Source organism: Micropterus dolomieu, linkage group LG13 (genome assembly GCF_021292245.1).
Source record: "Micropterus dolomieu isolate WLL.071019.BEF.003 ecotype Adirondacks linkage group LG13, ASM2129224v1, whole genome shotgun sequence".
Classification (NCBI taxonomy): Eukaryota; Metazoa; Chordata; class Actinopteri; order Centrarchiformes; family Centrarchidae; genus Micropterus; species Micropterus dolomieu.
In genome coordinates this window covers 6,689,877-6,701,894 of record NC_060162.1, presented here as the reverse complement: position 1 = coordinate 6,701,894, position 12,018 = coordinate 6,689,877, and the positions used below count along the sequence as shown (strand labels likewise).

Sequence of the window (12,018 nt, the reverse complement as noted above, 5' to 3'; positions counted from 1 at the left end):
AGAGGCTCTATGCGAGACACAAAGCGAGCCTTTTCTTTACGATGTCACCCAGGTACGACCCGAAGAAGTCCAGTACGATATGAGGATTGTGTGTTACATGTTAAACTTGATTTCTAGAGTCGAAGAAATCATTCCAGCGCGATAAGCTCTGGCTCATCGACTTCTTTCTTACTTTTGTCAACTTGAAAAGCGCAACAGCTAGAGTAGGGGACGATTTTCAAACATCGACTACAAGAGCAATTTGAAGTGAGCAGAACGACAGACTGATCATCTCCAAAAGGGAAGTTTTTCACCATGAGTTCCGAAAAGACCAAGTAAGTTTGTGATCGCTCTTCTTTCCTTGTTGAACTGCTTACTGCAGCCCGTTCTGCTGGGAGCCGTACACTCCATGTGTTAGGGGCATTTCCTGGCCAGGTGAAAAAAAATGTAAATTAGGCATCAGGTGAATGTCGTTCACCAGCTAATACACATTCAGTGTCGTTGTTATGCGGGTTATTAGATAACGTGCAGTGCGTAAATCTGGGTTTAGTTGACCACTGGGGCCATACCTTTTGTAAAACTTGAGTGGACTATTGATTAGGATACTAAACAAGCAAGACATGTTTTCATTCATTCCAGTTACACCCCGGGCTGGATAAGCCAGTGTTGCTACACTGTGTTATGAACGTCTGTTAATCTTTTTTCCAAGAACTTGTCACTATTAATTAGAGAGACGCGGGGTGTGCAGGTCAAACGTTGGAGACATGTCTCCAGTGCAACTTTATGAATAAAGGTGTGTGTGCCTTGGAGCATGTGGTCTATGAGCTGACACCCCAAAAATCCACATTCGTAGTGGGCCAGCGTGTGCGTCAGCGGTGCGCAATGACGCGGATGCCAGAGCCTCAACAAATCGGACTTCACTGGTTGCTATCAAACACTTAACGTCTGCATGCACTTTCTGACATGCACCTGGAATTCATTAGCTGTTTGGTTCTTCATCTTCAACAAGTGTGAAGTAGTTACGGATGTTTGGCTTTGCAGTATCAGTCTGATACTTACTAGGTTGGCCATATGCTCTCAAAGTGTTACACCCATTCCAAGAAGCAGTTAAAACAAGAACATCCTAAAGTGACATAACTCTAACCATTGTTTAAACGATGCCCCATCCTCCCTTTTAACAATGGCAGTAGTATCTGTAAAAACACAAGTTAATTCCTCATTCTTGTCTTGTTATAGAAATTGTGAAATCTGCTCTTTACTGTGTGTCATCCATTTACTCCTCCTCTTGGTGTTAACTAGAATCTTGAATGCTCTTTTGTGCACTGCTGAGTGATGTGCGACCTGACATCCATTTATTTCCTCATCTGTTCAAGTGTTGCAAGAGGTAATTCCAAATGTCAAGGCAGACCTCATGAGTAGCTAGTTCATTACATGTCAGTCAATGCATAAAAGACACATGATCACCTGAATATATGTGGTATGTCCTTTTCACCCCACTCTGATCTACTTAAAAAAAATAGTAATAAAAATAATGTAAACCTATAAACTGCCACAACCTTCTACATTCCATCAAAGTAATTCTTCAAGCTTAAAAACACAGATCGCTTTTGGGTGGAGTATCATGTTAAGTCTCCCACATCATCACTGTATGGCTTGATACACTCACTGTGCTGGGGGCACCTACCTTCATGGTGAACATGGCTGGTGGGATTTGGTGCGTCATTCTGTAAAGAGATGTGGATGATCCCTGATCCCAAGCAGCTGATCCCGGCTCCTCACGCAGCAACAGGTTTATCCAGCCTCATGAGGTCACCAAGAACCGAAGGGGAGAGATGGATCCAGCTGGTTGTTTCCGTGATCCTCACACAGCTTGTGATTTATTTATTTTTTGTTGGTAATCAGGCAGGGGAACTCATAGCAGGAAATGGGGAAAAAAAGATCACAAAGATTTCCTGCATTTACAATGACGTGAATGAGGAGACATGGGATCTTATCTGCCTTTTGTTTTCATACGCATACACAAGATATCAGAATCAGAAATACTTGACTGATCCCTGAGGGGGAAATTCTGTTATATGCATTAAGCCTCTTCTGCTTTTTTGCTAGCCTTCCTGCTTTTAGACTTTTCTGACTAATGCAGAAGAGTAGATTTAAGTTGTCTATCAGCTGCGCCTTGCATGTCGCCTTATCCTTTCCTCCACATTTCATTCCACTTTATGTACCGGCTAAATTCTTTTTGAAAGAAGTCTTTTCCTGCATCCCAGATATCTGTGAACCACCTGTGGTATTTTTCTCATGATAAGGGTCTCCCTGTCTGAGGCTTCCGTGTGGAGTGAATATCATGGTTCCATTGACAAACTGAGGCCAGCAGTAAACCTGCAACATGAGCTTCCTTTACTTTCCTGTGTGGCCAGTGGTTTTCTGAAGGCCTTGTCACTGTGTTACATGACCTGCCCCCACCCGCACAAACACCATCACCAACAACCAACTTTGGTACCTGATGCAGAAGTAAATGCTACACAACTGAGCTGTGTTCCTTGAAAGATCCTGAAACCCATTTACAGTATGTACGATGTTTGTGCAAGAGTGAATTAAAATAGCTCCACCCATTTGTTTCCAGTTTTAAATGAGTCTCTTCTCTGTTCGCTGGCCATATTGTCAGTGACACTTAAGGCTGCATTACAATAAGTGGTTCTTAACAAAGGAAAACAATGTGACCAAAGTAATTCCCTGAAGCTGGTGGTATTACCTGTGTGATCTATACTTGCAGAACAGAACATGCAAAGAAATCTGGAACTAAATGATAGCGCTGGCCCTCTCTACACGGTGCCCTGTGGGAACTTGACCTCCCTTTTTTTTGTAAGCAACAATGGGCAACAAAGGAGGGTGCAGAGGCTAATCACTGTTTTAAAGTTCCTTGTAAACTTGGCACCAAGCCCGGCCACTCCTCGTCACTTATTTGATCTTGGAGCTGGTGGCTTAACATTATGTCTGCTATCAGTGTTATACCTCTATCTCTCTCAAGGCCAGATACCATATCCACAGGGGAAATTCAGATGAGCTCGCAGTGCAATTGGAAGAACAAGTTGTATCCTTCCTGACTTTGTTTATTTAAAGTTTGTGTAAACTGCTCCCATCCCCTCATTTGTTGATTTGTGTCATCCTCAGTTAGGGATTGTGGCAAATGGAAACTGTTCATATGTGTATCGACATTCTTGATACGCGTCCGAAATCAAATATTTATTTTTGGGGTGTTTAACAAAACTATTCTCATAAAAAAAGTTGTTCAGATCAGCCATGGCAGATGACTCCTTAATTTGATGGTGACACGCTTATGTAGTCCCAGCACAGTCTGAAGGAATAATTTGACTTTGAGGCTAGCTGTCCTGTGTTTTGAGATGACCACAATCAAAATGTGACACAAAAAAATGTATTCCTAGTTTAATGAAATATTGGCTTCCGTTTTTCTTTACTTTTTGTAAACCGGCATATTGTTTCTTTTGTAGCCGTTATGGCAGAAGTACATTTTGAGGGATGGTTAATATGTTGCGGTCTAATCCACCTTTCGTGGCCTGGGTCAGTCCCATACTTTGCTGGACTGAAGGAGCCACATTCCTTGATCAACAGAATCTCTAAATTATGCAGCCTAGCAAGATGTCTCTGATGTCTGGACATACACATACATAAAGCCTTCTTTGTGCACTAAAAGGTCCAGTATTCATTTAAAAATGACCAATCACAGCTCCGTCTTAAGAGTGCTGCACAATTTATACATGGTCTCACTGAGAAAGAGGATGTATTCATGTCGATTGCAGCAATGTAGGTGGTCAGGAAGTGACATTTCGGTCATTTGTAAAATTAGTTACATATGACCAAAGTTAGCTGAATAAGAAGTTACTGACTAGAAGTGACTATCAGGATTGGGTTTCATGCCACAGAAGTGGGATTTGAATAAAAACATGGCATCAGTTATTGGCCTGAGGGTCGAACACTGCTTTAACAGTTTTTGATCAGAATTAATTTGAAGATTTGGTTGTGCCATTTTGTTCTTTGTTTATTTTTAAGTATATTTTACTGTTTTACAAAGTGGAAGTCTGTATGATGGTGGAAATGAGGGTGAAGTAAGACTGAATGAAATTGGGGCAGAATGTTTGCAAGCATATCCCATGCTAACCTATGTGGTCATGTGTAATCATTTTTCTGTTTTGCTTTGTAGAGTGGAGGATGAAGCGGTGCTGGACAGAGGAGCGTCCTTTCTCAAACATGTCTGCGATGAAGAGGAAGTGGAAGGTAAGATCAGTGATGAATACCAGCACATTATCTGGCTGATAGACACGTCCTAAGCTTGAACCTATCCTTTCATCTACCCAGGTGAAAACTGTAGTTTTCACTTAGCAACAAGCACAGGATTGAACGCATAATATAAGACGAATGATTTCCAGTCAGTGGCGGCCTTAAGCATCTAGGGGCCTGTTTCAAGAGCAAATGTGGGGCCCTACATTGGCACAAATGCGCAACAAGACTTTTATAAAGAATCATAAATTTTGGAAATATTTGCACACAAAAAAACATTTATGTATGTATAGCTGAGACATTAAACTTTCAGTTGATGCTGGTTAGAATATTCTAACATAAATTCCGCAGGGGGGAGAGGGAGGGAGAGGTTGCATAACCAGTTCATCATAGTTAACAATGCAGTGCAATGAGGAGACAGAAGTTTCATTGGGGAGATGAGCAAATAAAACACACATTTGTCAGAGACTCCAGTGTAGTTCATACACTTAACTCATAACCACAGAATTGTACATGTACGTGCATTAGGATTCATGATCAAGAATGTCAACATTTATGTCCAAATACCCATGCTCCCTCTCCCTCGCTCACCAACATGACCTCTCTCTCTCTCTCTCTCACCTGCAAGTCTGTATCACACTTTAAAAAAATATCAATTTCTGTTATTTATAATGCCTGGTTGCTTATGCACACAGAGTAAAGTGCATGGCAGTCACTGACATTGGAGAGTGGGGCCAGTTTCAAGTGAAACATAGGCTGCCAATAGTTACTGTACAGGAAGATGTTTCTTAAAGTGTCCTAATCCTGTCCAGTGCTGGCTGTCGGCTAAAGCCACAAAAATGTTTTCTCTGGTGACGCCCATCTGGATTTACTGAGAGATTCACATGTTACAAACCAACATTCAAGGATGAACCCTGCATGGGAGTGTTGAGGAAGTGCTTCAGTTTGTGTGTGCCTCAGGTGATCTTTGGTTTCAACACACAAGCATGACTGACCAAGTGTGAAAGATATTAAAGCCCACAAGACATGTTGTGGAATGCATTGTTGAAAAGAAGAATACATGGTTACTACAACACTTACTTAGTTAAGCCAAGTATTGTTCTCTCTCCCTTTCTGTGTCTCTAATTACTTCCTGGAGACATTATGTCATTTCCTTCATGAGCTGCTGTGTAGGAAGTAGTTGGTATTTATTTAATTTTGACTGACTGACTACATACTCTCTCTTTTCCTGATTGGGGAACAAACCTCCAATATCATCTTTTATCCTCAGCACAAGCCAGAAAGAAGTGATGCATAGCTTTCTGATAAACAAACATTTCATACCACATCACACCAGATCAAGTAGTCTCCAATGTTTTTGTCCTTCAAATGGTGATACTGCTTTCAGGATTAATGTGATTTCCTTTTGCTCCCACCATTGTATTGTATTGTATTGTGGCAGGTCACCACACTGTGTACATTGGTGTGCATGTTCCCAAGAGCTACCACCGGAGAAGACGCCACAGACGCAAGTCTAATCACAAGGAAAAGCGGGAGAGACCTGAACAGAATACGGAAGGATGCAAGTCAGATGGGGAGAACGCAGATGACTCCACTGCAAACATCCTCAAACCACTCAGTGAGTTCTGATAAAACTAACTGGTGAAATGCAGAATATAATTTATGGGAGCCACATTAGTAATGGTTATATCACTCTTGATGTTGGTTAAGCCAGTTGGGTGATGTACAGCAGCACTCCGCAAATCACAGCCTACAGGATATCAGATATCAGTGCTTCTGTACTTAGAGGTAGTTATTCAAATGGAGCAGGGAGGGCTGGGTGGGGTGGCAGCCAAGAAAGCAAAAAAATATATAATCCCCACCAGGCAGAATCCTACACTCAATAGAATTAATGGAGAGAGGTGATGGGAACAAGTTAAATACTAATCTGAAAATGACACTGGATTGGCTTAAAGTGTTTTAGTAAATATAAGACGGGGGAATTATCTTTCACCTTGATGATTAACGTGGTACTTTGTGGGATTTGTGAGAAAGAATTCTCAGAAGCTAAAAACCAGGTGGATGGGGGAGGGGGGAAGAGGCAGCAGAAACGGCAAAATATCAAGATGTTTCACCAGCTAGAACAAGTGGGCCTAATGCAGCCTCAATACTGAGAATTAAAGAACAACTAAACATCGAATTATCAACGTTATTAAATAATCCATTAAATAGTGGTAAACTGAAGTGATAAAGCAGGATCTACCAACATGACTAAATTACATGCAAAATGCACATTTAAGATTGTGGCCAGTCTCAGGAGTCTTCTTCCTCCTATAGGAAAGCACACCAGATGTCTTTCCTTATGCAGAAGCTGTGGTGGAGCCATTAATCCCAAGATTGTTTTCTAGAACAGGAGGAATTATTATTCCAACAGAGGATTTGGATATAAATTAGCTTTAACCCGTGTGTCTTCTGAATATACAACAAGAGACTTTTTTTTTTAATTAACGTGGTAACACAGGTGGGAAAGCATTAAACAAAGAGCCTTTAGAGTCAACAACATAATTTAGCATCAGTGTATAGTAAATGCCCCAGATAACTGTATGGGGAACCCAATGTTGTATCTTTTTATCCTTGATGATGGCTCTGTACCACCACACAAACCTCTTGCATGGGTAATTAATTTTTTTTAAAGCACCAAACATTACAATCTGGTTAAAACTATTTGCAAGCCATGCAATTATCATAATACTGTAATTCACCTTAAAATGGCACAATGGAGAGTGTTTACTCTCTGATTTACTGCTGGTGGAGGTAGCCATTAAGGTCTCAAAACGTGTTGGAGATGGGGAGGAGGCAGGGATTTGCCTCCTCAGGGCATGTGTGGACAATGACAGCAGCACCACATACCTGGCGGCTGCTAGGACAAAATGTAAACCTATTCATTACAGTGAAATTTGTTCAAAAAAAGTCAAATGTGGTGAAATATGGTAAAATGGTAACGCAACCATTGCAGATGCTTAAACAAGCATTCTAGCAACTTGATCAGACAAGTGTATTTGAAGCAGTAGACACTTTCTGTAGACATACAGTGGAGATTGCAGTGAGAACATAGTTTTGAGCAACACCTTCAGATAAGGTAAACTAGTAGATACATCACCAAACTGTATGGCGTGCCAAAATAGTTTTGAAGGCAAAGCATGGATCATCTGAGGAGCCACAGAGGATAGATTGATTCATTGCAGGACAGCCTATGATTTGCTGTTTGCATTAGACAGCAACAAATGGTGTTTCAGAATGCAAAATTAGTCGCTACCTGAGAGCAGGTTGTTGCACTTTGCACTGCATTAACTATGGGAGAGAATTAGCAAAAATCAAACCACAGGAATTTGATGCTTCTAAATGGATTGAGAATTTAGGGAGTTCACTATTACAGATTAGACATAGGTGTGGTAGAAATCATGGTGGTAGAGACTAGGTCATCAGGCATCAGGAGTGTCTTTATTTTTATATATATATATATATATATATATATATATATAATATTATAATGCACGCTGTTGCAGCCTGGTGTTTGTAACCTGTGATTATCCGCTCAGTATGTTTTCAGGACCTCAGTTACACACAGGTTGTCATTCATCCTCACCTTGGATTTGTTTACCCACCTACAATCACACCTTTCTTGATCATGCCGGCATCATATCAAGCTATCGGCTCACAGACTCTACGCAGCAGACAAGCGCTAATCCTCTCACGCTGCTAGCTCCTCTGACGCTGTAATCCTCCTTTGTTTCACCTCATGTGTAAACTAGCCTATGTGCTTAGTCACTCCAAGGTGCCATGATATGATAAGTATTTTGCGAACATTATCTCTGTCCGTTGTAGATTTCAAGATATTTGATTACTGAGTGAGTCATACAGTTTGGTTATGCACTGGTGTGAAAGAAAAACTGCATTATACTTGTTTGTTTTTTGTTTTTTAACCAACAGCCTTTTCAGTGTCTTTTTCATAAGGTAATGTAGAAAAAGATGCAAAAAATGCAAAAGTATTAGTTGATTTGATAGCAGCTTTACAACCATTCAGCATTGTCGTAAAACAGTAAACAGCAGTTAAAATTGTGAATTTTGTCATAAACTGCGACCTAAATGTCAGTAGCAGTCAACATTACTGATAAAGCCTTTTATCAAGGTCTTAAATGAATGCCCTTAATTTACCCTCAGGCATTTTATGTGTGCATGGCTCTAACATGGAAACATTGGTGTAAATGCAAACAGTGCTACTGGTTGTTCAATCATGGTCACACTGTAAATCAGCAGGGGGACAGAAGAGGGTTAAAATGAATCATGTTTCACTTTAAATGCCCGCTCTAACCCACACAAACTACTTCTTTCTGCTTCAGTCTTATATGGTTGACCACCCTGCAAAAATGTTCATATTAGAGTTTTACCTTTTTATTTAGTGAGAGGGCATGTTTCCTTACCCTTCTACTGTCCCTACGAAATCTTCTAATTCCACCACTAGCTCACTGAGTAATGGAAGAGCATGATATCTTGGCTTGTGTCCTTAGGTTTCAAAATATCAGGTTCATGAGTTCCCTAAAAGTTTGTGTATATGTATGTGCTGCTATAGTACATAAACATATGACAGTAGACAGGCCCTGTGGCCATGTGGAAAACTGAAAGATCTCCTGTGTTTCTGTTTTGGACCAGTGGTGGATGCCGTTTGTGTGTGCTGCACAGTAATGCTGACGTACAAGATGGGAGGGAGACACCAAGTGTTCCTGACCCTAAAGCTGTTTCCAGCATTTCCAAGACAGTGATCTTGACCTTCATGTAGCATTAGACAACATTAGACTTTCTCGCTACAGCAGAAGAGTTCCAACTGTACTATTTTAAAAACAACCTTGGGTGCGCTGAGTCAAGATTAAAAGACTACAGGCACTGTTACGTTGTCGAGGTATTGGATTGGAATCCCGATTGGTGCAGTGTATCAAGAGAAAGCTGCATAAATAGCCTCTTGTGACCTACAACTTAACCTCTACTTTGTCACATCACTTCAAAGTTGCACAACTTTCCCAGAAGTGATAACAAGAACAAGTACTTCTTCTTACAATGGATAACCCGCAATAAACAGGATATAAAACATTGGGGCTCTCCTTATTGTTTGTATAACTGGGAGTTCTCAGGTCATGTTTGTAGTTTCTGAAAAGCAGGATGAACGTTTACTGCAAGTGATCAGTATTCATCTCGCACCTTTCTCAGGTGTGCCCCTGGCTCCCCCGGTCTGTATGTTGAAGTGTCCTTGGGCAAGATACTGAACCCCAAGTTTTGTGCGTGTGAATGTTGTCTCCCTCTGATGAGCAGTGGGCACCTTGCATGGTAGTCACTGCAATCAGTGTATGTGTCATACAGTGAAGTTTTGTTTTGTTTTTTACCTTTTATTTATTCAGGGGAGCTTCACTGACAGGAAGCCTCTCTTTTGGCACATCAATGGTGGTAAATGAGGGAAAGCACAACTGGGGATTGAGCCGGCAACCTGCCAGTCACAAGCTTGCTTCTCTAACCTTTAGGCCACCACTATTTGCACTTTACAAGTACAGTTCATTTACTATTTATATACTAAGGAAACGTTCTACCTCATAAATGTGGTTTGCCAAAGTATTTCCTTCTAGCTTAAATACCAGTACTTTTTTTTTCATGGGTTCAAGCTGGTCAAGAGAGATTGTGTCATATCAACAAACACACATTCAAAGATGGCTACATTTCTTTTTATACAGCTACATCATTATTTGTCCAAAAAAACACTTGCACCTTTTGATTTGCAGATTAATGACTCAATCAAGGCGAACAGTGAATATTGCACATTTTATATTTTTATTATTTCATTATACCACAGCTTCCATTGCCTCAGCTTTCCTGAACTGCTAACTGGTGATTGCGTCATTCCTTGAGACTATAAAATGAATTATTACTCTGCCAGTGAGATTTACTGTGTGATTATGTGACTTGTAGTTACTAACGTGCAGGGAAGATGAGTGTTGTATGGAACACTACTCATTAAACCAAAATTTTATGAAAAGTGTAAAGCCAGACTATATCTCAAGCCTGTGCAGGAAAAATGCTGTGACTTCATGTTGAGCTGTATGTGTTTATAAATAAGATTTGCAATTGCATGGCCTGTTTCTTACCCCAGGTCAATTCAAGCAAAGCCTACATGAAGGCTGTACAGCAGTCACATATTCTCACAGTATGAGTAACACCATCATTTATAATCATGCTTTATCAACTTCAGTATAGTAATTAGACCTTTAGCTTTAGTATATAATACAGATGTCTGAAATCTTTGACATTTTGGGTTTATTAGGTTTCAGATAAAGTCACAGGATTGATTTGCTGATCCCTAATTGGACTCTTCTTTTAGTTTCTCCAGCGGAGAGGATCAGGTTTATCCTGGGAGAGGAGGACGATGGTCCCCCACCTCCTCAGCTCTTCACTGAGCTGGACGAACTACTGGCTGTGGACGGGCAGGAGCTGGAGTGGAAGGAGACAGCCAGGTGAGCCACTGAGCTGAATGTCTTTTAAGCAAGGCATGCGATCTGTCACCCCTGCCCATTACATTAAGAGCCATGGGAAGTGTAATCAAAAATTTCCTGGAACAGAAACCCTTATGATTACTTGTGTTTTGTATGTGTAGGGAAATAGGCCGTACTCCAGTGAACTCCCAGTCTACTCTTATCTGATTGAGATCTGAAGTACCTGTTCTGTGGGACCAGAAAAAGGCAGAAACTCCCACATGGTCAGCACAAGATGTAATGTTCCGGTTAGCTCTGGAGCACATGGAATTTAGGCAATACAAATGTAGATATAATTTTTTTAATGTCAAAAGTGGCTTTTACATAGTTCTGTAAAGGACACATGAGACGTGTGTCTTTTAATTATTGTAATAAGAGTTGTATTGTAAGAGAGTTTTAGTATTGCATTTGTCAAGTGTTCTGTTAGTAATGGGCTCATCTGGGTCTGAGGGATATAGTTATGCCACAGATAGGCTAGCAAGAGGGCAAAGTCATTCAATTTATGCAATTGTTTTTGACCTTCTTGGAGTAACATAGATGCACACAAGGAATTCACAGATGTGTGATAAACATTTCTTCATTTATAACTGTACTTTTGAATTATTTGTCTCCAGTTTTGGGAAGGGAAAGTGGGGTTACACGTAAGGGAAGACAAATGAACTCCTTGAGTGTCTCCATGGTCAGACTCCTCTCCCAGTAAAACGGCTGGTCACAGGCGTGTGGACCACAGCCAGTGGGATACTCTATCCCCAGAGGAAACCCCATCCTCAGGCCTCAGGAGACTGGCTCTTTGTAGTAGCGACATGTGAGGCATTATTATTAAAAAGAAGCCTTGTCCTGAGTCTTACCTTCAAGGCTAAGCTCATCCATGGTAGTAACAAAGTCTCTTTTCTCAGATTTAGTCATGTGTGGTCCAGCATGCCATGTATTTTCTCAAATCTAGTGATTTATTGTTTTATTTCTACGCTTTCCTGCATCCCCTATTCTAGCCTTGTGGACTGTGACTAATACAAAACACCGAGGGGGGTTGGGTTTGTTTTGTAAAGAAAAGAGAAGCTATCTTGTCTCCTTTTTGTTTGAAACCCTTATTTGTTCATAACCTTTTAAAGGCATTGTAATGTACTTTTATTTATATTTTGCATTGACCTTTACTTACAGGAACCTATTAGAGAGAGGGGGGGGGGGGGGGGGGGGG

General features: G+C 40.8%; 1 protein-coding gene across 5 annotated transcripts in view; it reads left to right on the top strand.

The window, feature by feature from the left end:
• Positions 1–12,018, top strand: part of LOC123982144 (electrogenic sodium bicarbonate cotransporter 1-like) — a 30,543-nt gene continuing 18,525 nt past the window's right edge. For 3 of the 5 annotated variants that reach the window (XM_046067551.1, XM_046067550.1, XM_046067552.1), the window contains exons 1-4: positions 1–314; positions 4,196–4,269; positions 5,714–5,890; positions 10,673–10,805. In XM_046067551.1, the coding sequence (XP_045923507.1) occupies positions 295–314; positions 4,196–4,269; positions 5,714–5,890; positions 10,673–10,805 (404 nt within the window). In that variant the 5' untranslated portion in view covers positions 1–294. The remainder of the gene's footprint in view (positions 315–4,195; positions 4,270–5,713; positions 5,891–10,672; positions 10,806–12,018) is intronic. The other 2 variants (XM_046067548.1, XM_046067547.1) reach the window with 1 other exon arrangement.